General features: G+C 41.2%; 2 protein-coding genes across 6 annotated transcripts; one reads left to right on the top strand and one right to left on the bottom strand.

Annotated features, from left to right (window-relative positions):
* Positions 1-4,914: 4,914 nt before the first annotated feature.
* dusp12 (dual specificity phosphatase 12) lies at positions 4,915-14,290 on the top strand. Of its 5 annotated transcripts, none has more exons than XM_087143193.1 (9): positions 4,999-5,100; positions 6,095-6,389; positions 7,125-7,238; positions 8,120-8,238; positions 8,786-8,879; positions 9,350-9,560; positions 10,579-10,627; positions 11,666-11,794; positions 14,160-14,290. In XM_087143193.1, the coding sequence occupies exons 1-8, from the start codon at positions 5,040-5,042 to the stop codon at positions 11,770-11,772; spliced, it is 1,050 nt and encodes a 349-aa protein (XP_086999319.1). In that variant the 5' UTR covers positions 4,999-5,039; the 3' UTR covers positions 11,773-11,794; positions 14,160-14,290. The 5 variants fall into 5 exon arrangements, with proteins under 5 accessions (XP_022085260.1, XP_086999319.1, XP_086999318.1 ...); XM_087143192.1 differs by lacking the exon at positions 14,160-14,290 and adding an exon at positions 11,895-14,146; XM_022229568.2 differs by lacking the exon at positions 14,160-14,290 and having other exon boundaries at positions 4,915-5,013; positions 11,666-14,146.
* LOC110976368 (protein SpAN-like) lies at positions 12,091-18,171 on the bottom strand. Its single transcript, XM_022229567.2, has 10 exons — positions 18,048-18,171; positions 17,276-17,528; positions 16,785-16,920; positions 16,582-16,657; positions 16,121-16,312; positions 15,529-15,658; positions 14,766-14,888; positions 14,255-14,352; positions 13,782-13,903; positions 12,091-13,534 (listed from the first exon to the last, which is right to left on the bottom strand). Exons 1-10 carry the CDS (start codon positions 18,141-18,143, stop codon positions 13,399-13,401), a joined length of 1,362 nt encoding a protein of 453 aa, XP_022085259.2. The 5' UTR covers positions 18,144-18,171; the 3' UTR covers positions 12,091-13,398.
* Between the last annotated feature and the right edge of the window lie 614 nt (positions 18,172-18,785).

Raw genomic sequence — 18,785 nt, 5'->3', positions numbered from 1 at the left:
TGTGTTAATTGGAAAGAGGTTGCTCCTCCGGACAGTGGACTGTGATGGTGAGTTGGTGATGCGGAATATGATGACCGCAGGGTAGAAATAATTGACATTGATAACACTTATCAAGTGTCCGTCGCTATGCTTTAATCGAGGATGACATTGGGAAGGATGGCCTCCGCTTTAGATGGATTGCGAACAAGTTGCTGTGCGCGTCTCGTCACTATTTGCAGCCCACTGATCTAATCAAATAATCAGTATTGCTTGGAACTCCCATCTGCGTCAATAAAACCGGTGTAGAAAAACATCATTAAAATTCCGAAACCAGCTTAAGTTGGTTAACTCCACTCGTAGGTCCCCGCCATCAAACCATCGGTTGGAAGTGATGGCAGTGTAAACATCGATCAGGTCACATTTCTGTATTTTCTCCATGCCCAACTCCCACCAGAACAGACGGTTTAATTCAAGCGATGGGTTTTCTACACAAGCTTGCCACGCGGATTTGTGATGTACATCGTCATGACAGTATTTACTCGAGTGTAATGTATGCCTCGTTGCGCTGAGAGATCGGCAATTTGATCTCGGAATATTATTCGGCCTGTAAGCTGAAGAAATAACACAGCCAGATGCACAAGGTAGACGTGCATGGCCTTGGATGCAGCACAGGCAATCCACGGCCGGCAAGACAGCATTTTTCGTGACTACTATATTTATCCTGTCTGAGGTCAGACTACCTGTATTCGCCACTGGCGAATTGTTCCATAATGTGAAATATTCTGCCACCAGGCGTATGTTGAAACTGAGCCCGATCAGCCTGGGAATGAATGACGCATTCATATTTTTCATTTCACGCTAAGTGCTCTTACGGGAGTAGATTTAAATTACACGGAGTTAAGTTAGCTGTTTGTGTTTGCCATCTGTTCCCAGCTATCCATCATAATCAGCAACCAACGAGTAGACGAGCCGAGATGAGCGAAACTGACGCACATGAAGGCTACCTTGTAGCTCGGAACAATTTTTAGCACAATTTATGAAGTCATAGTTAAAAAACACCAATTTTTTTCTTCAGAGAAAACAACAGCGATGTTGGGCCACAAAATTTGGAGTCAATAGCAAACCAAAGATAAACATTGCGGGATATAACAAAATTCTCCAAGAAGACAGGCATTCAGATACCTGTAAGCTGTAACTCGAGTATCTGACGGCAAACATCAGACGTCCTGAGTAAACCGTAGGAGCTGCTATCGTCGGACGCCATGCCTCCAAACATGGTAACCTGGGTGTGCGGTGGTGGAAATGACACCCCGACCCCCGGGAATAATAGCTTGTCCTTCAATGATACCCTCGATGGGAACTCCACCGTGACCGTCTCCGGCCCAGGGTACGTCGGTGACCCCATGCTTTATATCCTGGTGGTCCTTCTATTCTACGCCAGCAGCATCACCCTCTTTATGGTCAAGTATATAAGAAAGCAGAACGAAGAGCAGCAATTAGACAATGACTACAATACCTTCGTGATGAGAGTCGGCTTTGACCAGAAACTGATGGAGGCCAAGAACCAGGCGGCTATGAGACTAAAAGAGGTTGTAGCCGGTCAGACGAAACCGACAGAACTGCGAGAAATAGTAGAAATAAGTACTGTCTAATAAACAGTTTAACAACACGAGACAGAGAAATTGTCTTGGGTCTATATTGAAATAATGATGCTCATTTTGTGTGGTTTGAGATATTTGTTATATACGACATTGTAGGGGTTTGTTATAGCGTATATTTAATTTTCTGGGGCCATTTTGTACAATGAATCTTTCACCTGCAAGTAAAATATTGTTTTCAACCTAAAATTCCTTATTTTTTTCAAAAGCAAAGAAAAAACACAAATTTCATTTTTGAATTACACGTTGAGATGTTTGTGCTATCCTCTAGTAAGCAGGACGTCGTAGGTTCAAGTAAACTAAACTAAGCACGCAAGCTTCCAAATTTGTCTCACAATTATGCTATTGGAAAGCACTTGGCATACACAGACTGCAGCAGAGGGCAGACCAACATTCAAGTTTATACTTCCCGTTCCATCAATGTAAATTTTACCGCGATGCCACAATCGTTTGTAGTAAGTACGCCCTGACAGAGTGGCTACAGACTCGAATAGCTTTATTTTTCTACCCCTGGCTAGAACACAGGGATAACATACAGGCTACGAGGGTTGATAATACTTGGCAGGAGCCTGACATCCAATGGCCTGATGGCTGAAATCCTTTCTATTTCGATGAAGAAAATATACCCGACACTGCAGCTGAGGCAAACGCGAGACTCAATAAATGGCATGATGACAAATGAAGTCTCAACGAACTTCAACGAGAAAAGAATTAAGGTTCAGAGCATAACATTGTATTGTAACATTGTATTAAACATGTATTATGCACAATTACTCGTTTAATACTGTGGTACGTGTGGAAAGGCAAGCCACTTTAATGGGTCTTTAACAAAAATAACTATGAAATTAAAAATAATAGAAATTTCAATTCACAGGAATGAGTTTTACTATCAAATACTGTAATCAGTTTTACGAATTTATATTTCACTCAGTTATCATTTTGACAAGCTAACACGCCCTCTCATAGTTAATCGAAATGCCAGCAAAATTCGAATCTTACCAGGACGTGAAAATAAAGGTAATATAGCCTTTACCCGAATCTGACAACAGAGAAGATCCTTATTTTTAAAGACTGATGAGAATAACCCTGAAGATGTCATAAAAAAACAAACCAGCGGTTGAAATCCTGGACAAACCCTGTTCTTTCCACGTTTTGTTCCATCAATGTTAGTTCACCTGACACCATTTTCCGGTGATGTCGAAAGCTCGCCTTTTAATTATAATAATTTCAGCAGCGTTTGAGTAAATTTTAACGAAGGTATGCTTGTTTTGCAGTTTCAAATCGGATTTTCGATTTTTTTTAGTCCAAAGTACATGTATTATAAAACACTTCTCATGTTGCTGCAAGGAAATTAAAACAAACACGAACCGAATTCTAAGCTCTTTCAACATAAACAGAAGAATGACAGCCTTGTCGATCGACAACATGAGTCCGCAGCTGTGAAAGAAGGCCTCTAGACCATGAATTCACTGGGGAAAGTCTTCTTAATAAAATTTGCACTGTACCCCACAGTCATGAATATCCAAATTTAATATTCTTAGACCGTAAAGGATTATGCAATAGACAGACTTTAGAAAAGATCGCTGCTGAAGAAAGCCACATGCACCGTAAATTATGCTACGCACGCACAAGCCGCCCCCCCACGTGCACCCTATCTGCATGAATTGCTGCGCTCGAGGAAATTTAACAGCCATGTATATGCGCATACCGCAGTTCGGTGTCGAAGTCAGGACTCATCAATGTTTTATAAATGCACAGGAAGCTCTCACAGCGTTGTATTATTCATGTATTCCCATTTGATGATCTGTGCGTGGCAAGTCTCCGTAAAAACCAATTTCATACTGACTGCTGTTTACCTCCTGTCGCAAGTCAAGATTGTCGGTCACTGCGAGCAGTCAGTATATAAAAAGTCACTGTCAGTGTTCCAAATGATGCGATATGCACAGGGCAAAATTTTACTTTGAGGAAGTTTTAACTTCTTAATTAGTATTCATCAGTTTGGGAAATATGATCATGCACCCTCGTTTGTATAATTAATGATACACGGCTGAAGTGTATAATTATAATTTTTTTCTGTAGTCTTTCTTTGTTCAATTCACGAGCTTTGAAATAGACGTATGTATATTAAGTTAACATACCGTTCACGAAAGATGTAAATTCAATTCTTCTCATCCAAATTTTTAAGTTTCTTAGTTTTCAAAAAGGTTAATTAGGGTTACAGAGAAATAGATAAGCAACCCTTACACTAAAACGGGTTTTCTGTCAGACATTATTGTAAAAAATATTTCTGAGCCCCACATTTCTCTCTTTTTTTATTGTAATATCCTCGCTGGCAATCTCTGGTGGTGTACAGTTGGCAGAGTGGTAATACTCAAAGAGAGTATTTGTTCCAAGTCAGTTTATAAATGCTGTTATTATATTGGTAAGTCATTATGCAGTAACCTGTACATACAATATTTGTGAATTTGTTGACTTGTAATAAACCGCCTCACTTGAAATCGTCGGCTCGGTTTGTGCTCAATGTGAACGCAGGCACCCATTTGATTTTAAAACTATGCCAGGAATACGTAAAAGCCCTGTTTAGGCCCATGTATTTATGTCATCATCCACTCGCTCGAGAAGACTTCTCATTTTGCAAGGCACTATACTAAATGATTTGTTCTCACAGACTGACACAATAATATAGTTGTTTGACGCATGCGTAGGTATACCATGTTTGACTGCTATTACTGGCCATTTGCAATATAATGCTATGGTCACAGCCGATCCGATGGCAGGATGGACTGAATGTGGTATAGCTATCGCTACTGTTCCCTGCCAGTCGCTCTGTACAAAGCCCAAGACAGTGCGTTCGTCCATTAAAGGGGGCCATCCGAAATGTCCAATGATTCGTGTATACGTTCATCGATCCCTCAATGAAAACCCCAAACAAAATTTTGCGAGGAAAGAAATACGGAGCTCTGAAAGTGCCATGCGACTTGTTGAGATCCTGACATATTTTTTCTCGAAATGACAACATCATAAAGGCAAGATGTCAACCTCCTGAGATCATAAGAGTAGGATGACGACCTCCTTAGCTAATCATGGGATGACGACATCGTAAACGTGAAATAATGACGTTATTTGTCAATAGATGCAATGACAAACCATCTTGAAAACGCACAGGTAGCCTTATGTGTTATAGTTTTTCAAAGCATTGTCCTCGTATAAAATGACTTTCGCCATGTGATGTTTTTTAAATAATGCGAAAACGTCATGAAAGATTTGCAGCAACTCTAATTCCGGAAAGAGTTACTGAAAACAGAGGGCGCTTGCCTTCAATAATAAAACCACACTCACCGCAATGTGCGCGTTGGTTCCAGAGAGCGAATGTGACGTGAGTAGGCCAACATGTAGATTTACATGATTTACAAATGTATCTTGCAAATTAAAGAATCTTTCATTTTAAGTGCCGTACTTCATCGTAAGTTGTCGTAAATCTGTCTGCAGCATTCTAGACCTGGTAACTAAGGCGTTTGGAAAGAGTTCCATATACGGACATGACGGGCGGCACTACGCTTAGTGGCATGGCAGTGGGCCTAGCCTACTGCACAGTCTGCAGTGACATTAGCCCCAGCAGTTTTCATCAGAACGCAAAAATAAGTTCAGAAAAGTCCAATTTAGGACCATAGGAGGGAAAATGGCAAGTGGTTTACTGAGGAAACACTTTTTCAGACCAGTCCCATATGAGTCATTGGGTTTTTGCATGGGGTGTCAAGTAAAGTAGTGTCCGTATGTCATATGGAACTCTTTCTAGGCATTTTACTGTCCCTTTTCTGCATTTTCTGTTTGTGACATGTTGGTTGGGACATACCGTACCAGCATCCACATTACCCCAACTGAACTTATCAGGCTGCTAGGCATCACAACCCGCCATGCCAGCACTTCAGTTAATGCTGTATGCCTCATAAAGTTGGTTTTGCTTTACTTTCATGGGTTGAAATATAGGCGTACAGTGTTGCATTTTTACTGAGGGCTTGTTCTCTGCTATGGGGCAATATGGATATCCGGAATTCTCGCAAAATGGCAGGTACCATGTCGGTGAAAACAGCAGCCATGGCATTGTAGGCATGCACCAGCCAGTCCGAGAATTGAGTTACATAATCCTTTCTTTGATCTGTACGCCCGTGTTCATTGCAGTTATTTTCATCAGCACGGTGTGGTTGCTACCCACAATGTTGTGGAATTGCCAGATATCTGTGCTGCCCCATTCAGGTTTTTTCCTTTTTAGTTTGCATAAATTTGAGTTGCAATGACAATTTTGAAATGTTGCATTTTTATTTGCTGTGGCAATGGCTTTTATTTATTGTTTTGACCAGTGAAAAGCAAATATCAGAGCAAGCATTTTGGGGGGTTGGGGATGTACAGATGTAAATTTCTTCCTTCTATTTTCTTTTTTGTTGAATTGCATGGCTTAGGCAAGATGTCCTCTGGCAATGTTCACACACCCTACATGGACGAAATCTGCCCAGGGCTTTTCCTTGGATGCCGAGCGGCAGTGACATCTGAAGAGGGCAGACAGGCGCTGGCTGAGCATGCTGTCACCCACGTCCTCTCTGTGGAAGGGGACAGGCCCAAGTTAGGTTCGCTGGACTTGAAGCATAAGTTTGTTCGTGTCAACGACATGCCAGACGTGGACATTATGAAGCATTTTGAGGAGTGTTTTAGTTTCATTGACGAGGCCCTTACAAGTGGGAAGGTCATTGTACATTGGTGGGTAGTGCTTTGTCTTTTAATTTCTCTTCCTGTTAAAAGAAGTTAATGAAATCATTAACCCGACATCAACTCACAGTTGGTTATTAAAATAGTATGAGTAATAATAATAATTTTAGGAGTCGGGTTGGCATGGTGGTTCTTCCTCACCTTCCACCTCTGCGGTCCAGGTTCGAATCCCGGCCCAGTCCACATGTGGATTGGGTTTTCAGTCCCTACTCAATTCCGTGGGATTTACCTTTGAATATTCCTCTGGGCTTTTCCTCCCACGTCTAAAACTGTAACTGCTTCTCATTGTCTCCTCTCTACAGGTTTCTTCAGGCTTGCGAGCTTCAGTGCCTAGGGCACTTATGAGGAATCCCCGGTGTCATTACCAGAAATGATTAATAATAATAATCCTAACCAAATGTCAAAACATGTACATGTACCACTCTCAGAAAATTCTGATGAGTTTCAACACAACATGTTTTCCAATGATTGGAGGTTGCTAAATGTTATTCTTGGCTTCGCTGACTTCTTTTGTACTCTTCTTTTAAAAGTTTGATAAAAAACAGAACAACTTGCTTTTTGCAGTCTTTTACGAGACCCTCCAGGAAAAATATTTAATTATTATACACGTCAGGACATACGTTGTTTCCTTATGCACTGTGAACACTCTCTTTGCCAAAATGGATGTAGACTTATTTGACTAGTCAAACTCCACAAAGAATCGTCTTTGCTCTCTCCGCGAGCTAGTCTGATGGGTGTCTCCAGGAGTTCAACCATAGTGATCGCCTACCTGATGCACAGAGACAAGATAACATTCAGAGAGGCGTATGACATCGTCAGGGAGCAGCACCCAATGGCTGAGTGAGTGCAGTTGGGTTCCACATTGCTATTCGTAATCTGTGTATCTCTTGCAGTTGTTTATATATCTGACATTAATTGATGAGAGTGTAGTTCTTCATCTTTCAAAGTTATCAGCACTAGAATCACTTTCCTCTCTGGTGACCATTTGTTTCTAAACGAGGAGAAATAGAAGAGTGTTTTACACAAAGAAGTTGGTCAAATGACATGAGGTCTTCAGTAGTAACTTACCAACATTGCGTAAGAGCGCCCCCAATGGCTGTGCCCAAAGCAAATCCCTCTTTGTTCTACATTATCCTTGTGTCAGTTGTTTAGGTCATGCCTTAAATGCAACACATGAATTGGTCCCAACAAATAATGATAAAACAGCCAACAGAACTTGCAAGGCACACTCAAATCCATGCCGAGAGAACCAGGCCCAATCGGTACCAGGTTGAGCCAACGTGCAGCAAGCAGGTAAAAATGTTGTCACGAAGACCAGCAGCTTTGCAGTACACCTTGTAAGACAATCAGCAGAAAGGCCAGGACCATGCAGCAACATGCCCCAACCTATGCAGAAGAACTTTAGCAATGTAACAGTTATGTAAAGGGTACTAACGCATTACTGCATTGCCAAAGCAGCTGTGGTAAAACTAGAATGCCTGTTACACATTTCAGAGAGCGCACTCCAAATCAGCAAAAATAAATCTGTAGATTAACTACTAGGAAAGGGGCCATTGACGATAATAAACTTCATCGACTAGTCGCATATGGTTGACCATTCCAACATTAGCACCAGTCTGTCACCATAGTTGGGGTCATCTAGACTGACTGCTATACATTAAGCTTGGGTTGATGCTATAGTTTGGAATGGTAACAAACACCAAACTGATTCTTGCGCACAGGCCCAACTATGGCTTCATGGACTTACTGCACCTGTTTGAGGCCATGGGATGCCAGTTTTCATCCACTAATCGGCTGTACAGGCAGCACAGACTAGGACAGATGGCTGAAAGCATTCAAGGTACATGCAGGCCTTAATTCATTCAAGCTTGAATCCTCCAAAGAGCCTCCATCAATCATCAACTGCTTATTCGTCGAAGGAACGTCATCAGAAAAGCATTCTGCCATCACAACTGTTTTCACATTAGATTAATCACAAACATTTCTGCTATCACCTGTTTGTAATCTATTCGAGTTTGATTCAAAGACACCGTACAGTCTGAATGTTGTTGCTTAAGGTTAATCGGCTATTTCAATAAGCAATCTTTATTGCAAAGAGATTAGGTGATGACGCAATTGATTGCTCACTTGGCTGTGCCCAAGACGAGTATTTGGTTGGTCTAACGCCAGCAAGGAAGATCATTCGTTCAGGTTCATATTCCATTTAAATCCATGTAGGCCATGATGTTGTTCCCAGAAATTTGTGAGATTTTTTACTGTTGTTATTTTAGAAGGTCTTTTCGCTCTTGTAAAATGTCAAAGGAGGAGGATTGAAAACGGATGAAAGTCAGCCAGTGTTTGGTTTCTTTCTGAGTTTATCCTCAGCGATCTCTCCGTGTCTGTTCTAGCTGGCCAGGAGGTGCCGAAGGAAGTCATCGCAGCTGACCCTCTGGAGAGGGCCAGTGATCAAACGGAGATCACCTACAAATGCAGGAGGTGCAGGTCGGGAAGTGATGGCCGTCTCTCTCTTCATTATCCACATCTCAACCTGTCCATTGAAAATTGTGCGGAATGATGGCACATGGTTAACACATATCAATATCCATGTTCTCTATTGTTGCCTTCCATTACTTTCTAGATGGAGGACTGAAAAGATGTAAAAGAATTTGAGAACCGTTAACATTCTTACGTTCGTGTTTACAGTGTCATGTCCTTAATTGGAATATCCAGAAACCTTTTGAGTCCATTTGAACACCTATTTTGCTCCTTAAAAGAAACATTTCATGATTTCCTCTTTATGAAAGTTTAAGTGCCTTCATTGAATGAAAAGGGAATAGGGAAGGCGAATAAATTTAGTTAATTTCTGCATTGCAGCAACAATAAGTTTACAATTTTACGAAAAACTTGAGAATTTCTTGTGTGTTAGTTGTGACAAATATTTGCGTTCAGGAGCGTGAGTTGTTTTTCCTCAGACGTGCCATTTTCCTTGACTTGAGCGTGCTTTCACACATCACCGGTGAGGGCCAAAGAAGCTTTCAGTGGCACAAACAATCCCACCCCCTCTCTCAGGGAGTGAGCTCACCCCCGTCTGACACAATGGACCCGTCTGCATCCTGCACCTCCCTGTTTGTTGAGCCAGTGAAGTGGATGGAACCACTCATGATCGGGAGGTTAGATGGGAAGGTCAGTTGTGAATAAAATCATGCAGTTCTTGTGACAAATGGGTATGTCTTGGTTGTGACCTTTGCTGTAAAGTAAAGTGGATCTAGGAGGCTTTTGATAAAGCTTACCAGATGCCTCTTCTAAAAAATGTGGAAAACCAGTGGAACTGCAGATTTCTTTTAAATTTACTACAAAGCCCACTTTGGGTACACTTCTACTTAATTCTTGCAAATGTCAAGCCTTTTGTTGGAGAAAACGTTCCCTACCCTTCATTAAGGATTCTTTCTGAAACCCTTCTGGCACATGGCAATCAGAATACAGGTGTTAATTACATACCTCAGGAAGAAACCCTCCCTGTCATGTTAGTTGCACTGTGGGTGATGATTGAGCATTGACATCACACCGCACTATGTCAATGGCCGTGTGACCAATACGCTACTTAGACAGAGAGATAGTGAGCTGGTTGATGTGGTCGGTTGGATGCTGTATCCACCTTTTCGAATCCTGGTTTTGTCTTCTGTTGGCTTCAGGCCTGAGCTTTAGGAATTTACTCCCCTCCGGTCGCCTACTTGCTAATTGGCTGAGATGTTGACCAATTTTTATTTGGATTAATAAATATTCAAAACTAAATGCAGATCTCAAGATGAATTAGGGGAAAAGGTTGGTGCAGCTTTGAAATCTAGAGTCAGAGACTGGATAGGTCACTGTACCCCAAATGACCTCTGACATGGGGGTTAACTTAATTTAAATATTTAAGCACACCGTGTTAGTTGCAACTGTCAGTTTTCTGTGTGCACTTGGAGGCCTAATTACAGGAAGGAAACCTTGTAACAGTGTGCAGCAGTGAGTGGAATCTCAGATGTTATTTTTCAAGTCTAAATCCGGCCTGTATCACGTGGATATGGCTGGCAAGAACACATGTGTATATGGATAATAGTTTCAGCCGCTACCTAACGGATTCCATAGGTGAACGTAGCATTCTAGCCATAGCCATTTGGACCTTATCCTAATTGTAACTTCTCCATTTTGCACACTGCAGCTGTCATGCCCTAAGTGTAATGCCAGACTGGGTTCCTTCAACTGGTCAGGTTGGTTCTTCCATGTTATTTGCATACTATGTCTGTTTTGATAATTAGTTTATCTATAGCACTCTTCCATCAGTGCCACACATCTTGACTTCAAAGTGTGTACATTTCCGATGCTTTTGTTTTGATTATAATCAGAATGAATTTCAATTTTTGAAACTTGTAGTTTTACCTTGTGGTTGTGTGATCTTGTTTTGCTCACTAGACAATGACAATTGCAGAAGTTTCTTTTCAGTGATTTAATTTTTTCCTGAAAATGGAAATTGTCCCCTCATTAAAGAAAGAAATGTTGTCATTCACTTAAAGGAACCAGGAAATAGAAATATTTTTAAAAATGTTACTAAACACCCTTGAAATTGCATCTTTGGGTTTCACTTAACTTGATCTTAAAGTTTTGTTTTTGTTTTTAACCCATATTTTGACGCTTTTTTGGTTTTTATGCTAATGCATATTTGCATATTCATGAGCAGAACTTTGATGTCATCCAAAGCACTGCAATGTTGCACAGATTTGTACACAGAAATTTCTAGATTCTTTTAACCACTGCTATGGCAGATTTCATTTTCTTTGGCAGTTTATTGCTATGTAAGTATATGGCAGAAACATTCCCAGATAGCAAATTTTGGGTTCACAATTTGAACATGAAAACATGCAACCTGGACCATGTCTTCCTAGATTTACATCAAAGCAAAAGTGCCCCACATGTACAGAAATGCTTGGTCAATTTTTAATGTTTGAAAAAGTGCACCGTTCAGTTCACGTAACTCAAAAGAGATGTCAAACAGTCTTCATACATGGAAGAAGAGTACAGAGATACACAAAAAGTGAGTCTAAGAAAAATTCATTTCCTGGATCCTTTAATTTTTTGAGATAAAATGTGGGGAAAAAAGAAAAATAATAATTGGTGTACCAATTAAAAACAAAGGAAAACTCAGCAGGGAAACAACTCACATTTGTGATAAGATAGAGATGAGAAGATGAATGTAGGAGGTACTGAGGACTTCATTCAAGATTTGTCTTGTCTCCTGCCCTGTTATTTAGGTCTTCGGTGTTCATGTGGTGCTTGGGTGACCCCAGCCTTTCAGATTCATCGAAATCGAGTGGACAAAGTGGCACACCAGCAGCAAACGACACCACAAACCAGTTAGCTTCGACTGTAATTGTTAAATGGTGAGCTACAGTAACACGCTTTTTTTTTTTTTTACTTTTGAACATCTAGTTGCAGGCACATCTTGAGATTTATGACTTTTTCTCAAAATATGTTTTCCAGTGTCTACAACCAGCTGCTTGCCCAGGCCCCAAGTAGGCTTCATGTCCAATGAAAATACTCAAACGATGTGGCCAAAAGAGGAACTTGTGTGAAAAAATCATCGGCATTGAAACCTGTGACTTTATCCAGCTCTGTAGTAGGCTTTTGTGTTTTCAGTGTTCAACACAAAAAGTAAAGATATGCACCCACCTCAGCATCCAATAATGCTCACTACTTTTATTCAGTTTCCTTATCTTAATTTGAAACAATGTAAGCGTTACCCTTTTATCATGGAATCACATTGAGGACTGATCAACTGTTATCCACAAAATAACCTGTCTTGGAGTCTTCACTGGGAAGAGATTTGTCATTTAATCACAAGTAAAAAGTCTGGGCACTGATTTTTTTATACTCGATTTTCCTTTTTTGAACTGTTGCTTTTTGGTTTAACTGATCAGGTCTAACGAAACATGGACATACTTCATTCTTTGTTAACTCATCTATGCAGATGGCGTAGCTAGAATTTACTAGTGGGGGGGGGACAGCTCTTATTGGTGTGGTTTTTTTGTGGGCAACTTTTTGTTAGCCCTGTTCAGTATCCACTCAACCCTTTTTTTGTGGGGGCAGGGGGGCACACTGGGAATTTGTGGGGGGGGCATGTGCCCCCAAGGCCCCCCAGTGGCTATGCCACTGATCACCCGAGGTGTTTGGATTAGTTCTACAGTTTCCAAATAAAAGATTTCTGATAAATCTTATTTTGTGAGCAACATGAGGAAGAGGGATTTCTTTCCTCCAGTAAGGGAGCAACTTGGTATTATTCATAAGTAATCAATTTGAAATGCTTATTGAAATTTGAAAATTTCAATTGAAATTTCACGTTTCCCCTGTAAACGTTAGTGAAAATTAATCACCTGTTCACCTAATTACCATCTACTCTTATTACAGATATGTTTAATTCTTATTCATAGTCTTTACTGGTCATGAAGGAAAACGTTTTTCAAGTCCTTCGAAATCTGGTCCATAGTCCGTGGTCATGCATCATTATGTAATCAATTCCGAGGTCCTTCGGGACAAAGTGAGTTTTTCTTCATAAAGTTCTGGAGGAAATGTTCTGGAAATAACCTGACCGCTGCAACAAAACTGTCATTAACACTAGCCAAAACACACTACATGTATGTTGTAATTGGCGAGCGGCATTAGAGGCCACCCATTGCTGTGGCACCACACTCGTGGACAGGTGGTCTGGGTGCACCTTACATGTTTCTTCGACCCTGCCAAATGAGCGCGCATGATGCTGCCGCAGTAATGCCGTCTCCTATCCTGAAATTAGTGTATATGCGCAGAGCCCGTTACTTTACTCTGGTTATGCACCGGCTATCTGCGATTACTGAATAAAGTTTGCAAGTAGCTTACGTTGTTGCTGAATAACTGTGAAATTGTTCGAAGCTGTTTTGTAGTGATGAAAATGTGACCTGTATCGTGCACGAGCGGACATGATATATCGGGGGCTGTTGGAACGTCAGATTTACCCTCGCGCCGAAACGCAGCGATAGTTGATTTCGAATCCGGGAAAGTTGAGCCACCCGTCGCTCACAAAGACCATGACAGACGTCTTACTGGATGTCACTATTTGATTGCCTTGCAATATGTCATCGCAGTATCTTCAAAACAAAACATGCCAAAAAGACCATTAGATCGCTTTTAATACATTAACATTTGTATTATGTTTTTGGTTTTTTGTAAATACTAGCTTTCCTTCCTAGCATTACCCTTTTATCGGTCGTAACAACTAGTTGATGTGGCTAAAAAGATTAAACGTTAACCCGAAACTTTATAAATATCGTGGTCAGCGCAGGGGATCAAATTTCCCGTAAAAAAACACTTTGACAGTTTAGAAAGAAATCTTACTCGTCCATGTAGACCTCCGATATCAGATCTCCCGTCATCATGGACATTTTGTCAAACCAACAATTATTCCCTTCCACCAAGAACATCGGGAAATTCAGTTCTATGACCTCTTCATCGGCACACTGAAAGAAAAAAGTATCGAGAAAATGAATATTGCAGAAATAAACATAGATGCAGCCTAAAATTGCCTCGAAAGATCCAAGGTTTGTGTTTCCGTATGTGTTAGTAATACCTTGACATATCAACACGATTAGTGAATGAAGCGGGGTTGAATGCAATGGATATACGGTTAAAATAAAGGTACGTAAGCTATGTACAGGGCAGTCACATCAATGTCTTTATGAATAAAAGTTCATTGCCAGATATGTTTGTGTATAGGTGTTAAATTTCCTGAGAAGATGCTGAGCGCCCTCGGTGATTTGGCGCCGGGATTCAGATGAATGGTAGCACGCCGAAGACGGAGCGGTCATTACCTCGACAACGTACGTACACTCGGTGTTACTGGGATAATCTTCCGGGTATCCCGGTGAGTAGATGGTACCCGACGGTCCCGTGGAATAGTCGCTGCAAGCTGGGTAGAAAGACCGACAAAAACGAACAAAATATTTTATGGAAAAAAATTGATCCACCAACGTCTTGGAGATGTTTTTCCCGGAATAAGATACGCCGCTGGATCGCACATGCTTCACATACTTAGTTACTCTACTTATTAACTCTACCTGGGCAGCAATTAAAACTCGTCAAAGCCACACCATTGGCGTACCTATCGGGGGCGGGGAAAGCGACGTTTGGCAATAAGTACATTTTTATCCTTTTTTTTTTAAAGAAACAGTACTACATGTACCGCTTTCTGGATGGGAATGAGGATTCTTTCACGGATGGAAACGAGCGCACTTTCCTATAGTATTCATATCTTATCGATATAAACAAAAATGCCTCAAGTTGGATAAACATTATTTTTGCTGTCGGCCGATATACACATACCTGTTGGATGTGTGACAATCTCACAGAATGGGCCCTCAAAAGCTGGCAGACAGTCACATGTGCAATGTTTGTTCGGTACGCCTCCACGACTACACCGGTCCCATAGGTCAGCTGGACAAATGTCTGTCAAATGTAACAACTACTTTGAGCATCTAGGCCTATGTTATTAACGCCTTTGCTATTTAAAGGTTGTGTTTTGAAAAATATAGTCAGACCAGTTTTTGTTTCGTTGCGAATTGGGCAAACTCGCACGATTTTTCCCAAAGATTTAGGGTTATGTACTTTTTTTAAATCAAGAAAGCCCTCATTTTGCAATCTCTCAATTTTAAGATTTGCAAGTTGTGCCTATTTCACATTATGTAATAATGAGTGGCAACAATTTTTTGTTGAAATTCGTCGTATAGAAGATTTGCACGGTATCCATCTTGCAGGGCAGTTCTTTTGTTCCATTGGGAAGCCTCATTTGTTCGTATCCTGTGGAACAAAACCACCGACCTGCAAGATGGCAGCTATGCAAACCCTCCATACCTGAACATGAAAAGAAACCTGTCATCATAGGCTACTCAAACTGAGAAAATGTAAACTAAGGCCGTGTCCGAAACGGGCTTCCAGAGCTACTGCTAGGTCTATTGTCTACGCGTCTCCACGTATTGCCAAAGGATTGACGACCTAGACCAAGCTTTACACAAGAGACTCGGGTGCGACCTAAAGCATTTTTTAAAAGGGCACAATACGTGCTACAGCACCACCAAGAGTTACGCACCGTAGGCGTCGTAGGCGACATTAAAGGTGTACGTATCGAGACGGGACAACATGTGCTGCCTGCCCATCTTGGCTTTGTCTCTAGGGTTGTATGGAATAATCGTCTCCAAATAACCGTTGCGCGAGAAGGCCTTAATGAAAAGAAAAAAAAACAGGAAGGAAAAATTACCAAGACTGCTCTTTTACCCAAACTGCAGTAATAGATTTTCATGTCCAACATTTAAGAGAATTTTGATGATTCTCCTTTAAGTTAAGGACTTCAATCTTTTGTTCGGACGTCCATGCCCTTTGAACGGACAATGCACGTAAAATAGACTGTCACTATGAGCTTCGAGCTGGACCAAGAGAGGGCGCAAATTTCTTAGCAACAGCGGCTCTTTTGGTCAGAACTAACTTTAGCTAGTTTACGAACAACTTTGAAATGCACGCATGAGGGGTTGCAGTACTACCAACAAAATGAACAGTCCCGATTAATATGGTTCTTTTTAACCGACGAGAGGTGCTTTTGCTCGAAGCGGACAGACCATTGAAAGGGCTTACATAACGGTCGATCTACTTCATAAAAATGGATGATACTTTATCGCATAACCCACCACTGTAGAGTAATGCATGACCGATTGGAGGTCGTAGGGCGCCACCGTTGGCATGTTGACTACCCTGAAGTTGTGTTCATATCCGGGGAGAATGTTGCTCTCTATCACCAAGATATGGTTGTCTCTGTCAGGTCTGTTTTGTTCATGGAAGCGGCCCAGGGCATGCCCGAGTTCGTGGAGGGCGACCCCGAGCTAAAGAGGGAGAAAGGGAGTTTTTTGGCAGTTCGTCATTTTCCAGTGTAAAAAGTATAAGTTCTCTGTAAAATCTTCTTCTAATTTTCTTCACACTCTAACAAAAAAATTACGCCATCCATTGCTTAGTAACACGAATTTCACACCCACAGAACCATCAACATTTGGACCCCTTGGGCTGCATGGTGGCTGGTTTTACTGTCACAAGACCCGTACTACTATCATTGGAAAATCAAAATAGGAGGGAATTAAACTGTTTCCCTGCCTACCAAAGCACACCTTCCCTCTTGAAGATTGAGGCGACCACCGCAGGTTTGGCTCGGACAACCAACTGTTGAGAAGCACCTACGGAAAGATGAAACGGGCTGAAAAAGCGTAACCGTGTACTTTGTCAGATACTTGTATTCAGCTCACAAGCACGATATAATACATTATAAAGAGAATCCAAGATTTCTTATAATTTCTGTCTTACCCCTGTCCACTTTGTCTGACAATCAATGGCTGAATGACGCCCGTGTATATTCCCTCTACAGCCTCCAGGAATCGAATGTTAGTTTTCTCCCTGTATACTTCAACAGCCTCCTGAAACACCTGTTTTGTAATTTCACCTGTTGAAATGTCCAGGCCGTAGTGTAAGAAAGTCTTTTTTTACTCTAAGAAAGATTCTGCTGTAAGGAAATTTTAGTCTTTCGTGTTCTCCCCACTCAAGTGACCACAAAGAAGTTTGCAACAGCTTTTTATTTTTAATGATTGAAATTAATTTTGATATAATCATTCGACAGAATTTTATTTGCCAGTGCGGTTGTGTTCCGAATAGACACACTTCTTGCAAAAGAATCGTTTTGAAATATGAAAAATAAATCTAGCTTTCGTCTGGATTGGTGCAGACGTTACGGGTATCTGACGACAGAGGGGAAGTTGGGATATTTCATGAAAATGATGTGGAGGGTGTGTACTACTTACTGAGACCAGCTTCGTACTGATACACCAAGGTTCTGTTGGGCCAGACTCTGAAGGCGGCAGCCGCATTCCGCCGCACACGCTCCCTGTTCGCTGCCGTGACTTCTCGCATGGCCAAGTACACCTCCTTCTGTTCCTTAGTCAGCAGCATGTCACCCTCCAGGCAGTCGGGGGAAGGTGTGACTTCCACCTGGGAAGCCAGTTTGTCTTGCCCGCTGAAGAACTCCACCGCTTTACCGTTGAAATCATCCCGCTCCTGTCATCGATTTGTCATTGCCATTCGCACGAGTTTTATTGTGCCAAAAAGCATAGATCGCAAGACTTGAATCTGAACATTCAATGTGTTCATGCGCATGTGTGTTAAATACCACTTAGGTGAATTGTAATTTGTCAATTTTTTGAATAGTATGAACTCATAACATTATTCAATGAGCACAAACAAACAAGTGAACACCTATACCTGTACTTAATTTATACATAATGACCGACCAATACCATCTCTCTAATGTACAATTTGATGTTTGCACAACGCTATTCTTGTTAGTGGATGCGTTGTTATACTTTGTTCTTTTTAAAACCAAGTTGACAACTTCCTGACTGACGAATTTGCAATGCAGTACATTATGGCCTACCGTATATATGATGTCAATTTCTATGATGATGTAGGCTTTAGCGTACCTTTGAACTCGTTGACAAGCTGCAGTCACTAAACACTAACGGATGTTTGTACCTTAATAATGGAATGCATTGCGTTTCGGATGTCCAACAGACTTACCGCTTGGTTTTTAACGAACGCCACAGCATAAGGGATGCAGATCGCTGCTATGATGAAGAATCTCGTTGAAGCCATCTTTTCTCGCGCACTTGTCATTCGATAGTGGGCGGCCGAACTCGCTGCAACTCAGCTTTTTATTGGTTGATAGTTTACACAAGGACTAGACAAATGTGTACCCAGTCAGGGGAGGGACCTCTGGTAAAAACCCATGGTTCAATTCTCAGCTTTCCAAGCAGGTGTCCAAGTCAGGAACAGTTTGAATAAGTACGGTCAATTTCCAGTTAAAGTATAAAGATACAGTTGTCGAAAGAGAAACTTAAATAAAGAATACATTTACGTTTGTCTTTATTAACTGCAGTCTAAAACCTGTATATATTTGTCCCATTTACCAACTTTGGCAAAGGTCATCAGTAATTGTTTTGTGAACGACGTCATCCAAAATGGAAGCAGCTGCTAATTCTCGTTTATAAAGAATTTATAACAGCACAACATTGGGCAGATAAAAAGTGTAAAAAACATTGTTTCAGTATAGCCAGAGGATTTCAGAAATACCAGAAAATAACCTCCAATGTAGATACCAACTTTCTAGCCCAGTGTATGGTGGTGTTCATTTATGGGTTTTTCGTCGTTGTTGGAAGTTTGAAAGTCATTGAATCTCCGGTGTTTCTGTCTCCTGAAACCTGCACGAGGGTCAATAGGGGTGAGACCCCCGGTGTTATCTTGGAGCGTATTCCTCCG

This window comes from Acanthaster planci, linkage group LG11, assembly GCF_054643075.1.
Source record: "Acanthaster planci isolate LZ-2023a linkage group LG11, COTS_SCS, whole genome shotgun sequence".
NCBI classification, from domain to species: domain Eukaryota; kingdom Metazoa; phylum Echinodermata; class Asteroidea; order Valvatida; family Acanthasteridae; genus Acanthaster; species Acanthaster planci.
Note: the sequence above shows the minus strand (reverse complement) of the source record. Positions and strands in the feature narration are given on the sequence as shown.

What these genes read in the sequence shown, in the direction of transcription:
- LOC110976368 (XM_022229567.2), bottom strand. Translation starts at nt 18,143, where the DNA reads ATGACAAGTGCGCGAGAAAAGATGGCTTCAACGAGATTCTTCATCATA. An exon ending in TCATGCATTACTCTACAGTG is followed by an intron (nt 15,659 to 16,120) that starts GTGGGTTATGCG and finishes CTTTTCATTAAG; the next exon opens with GCCTTCTCGCGCAACGGTTA. An exon ending in GATTGTCACACATCCAACAG is followed by an intron (nt 14,353 to 14,765) that starts GTATGTGTATAT and finishes CTTTCTACCCAG; the next exon opens with CTTGCAGCGACTATTCCACG.
- dusp12 (XM_087143193.1), top strand. Translation starts at nt 5,040, where the DNA reads ATGATTTACAAATGTATCTTGCAAATTAAAGAATCTTTCATTTTAAGT. An exon ending in GATGGCTGAAAGCATTCAAG is followed by an intron (nt 8,239 to 8,785) that starts GTACATGCAGGC and finishes TGTCTGTTCTAG; the next exon opens with CTGGCCAGGAGGTGCCGAAG. An exon ending in GGGTTCCTTCAACTGGTCAG is followed by an intron (nt 10,628 to 11,665) that starts GTTGGTTCTTCC and finishes CCTGTTATTTAG; the next exon opens with GTCTTCGGTGTTCATGTGGT.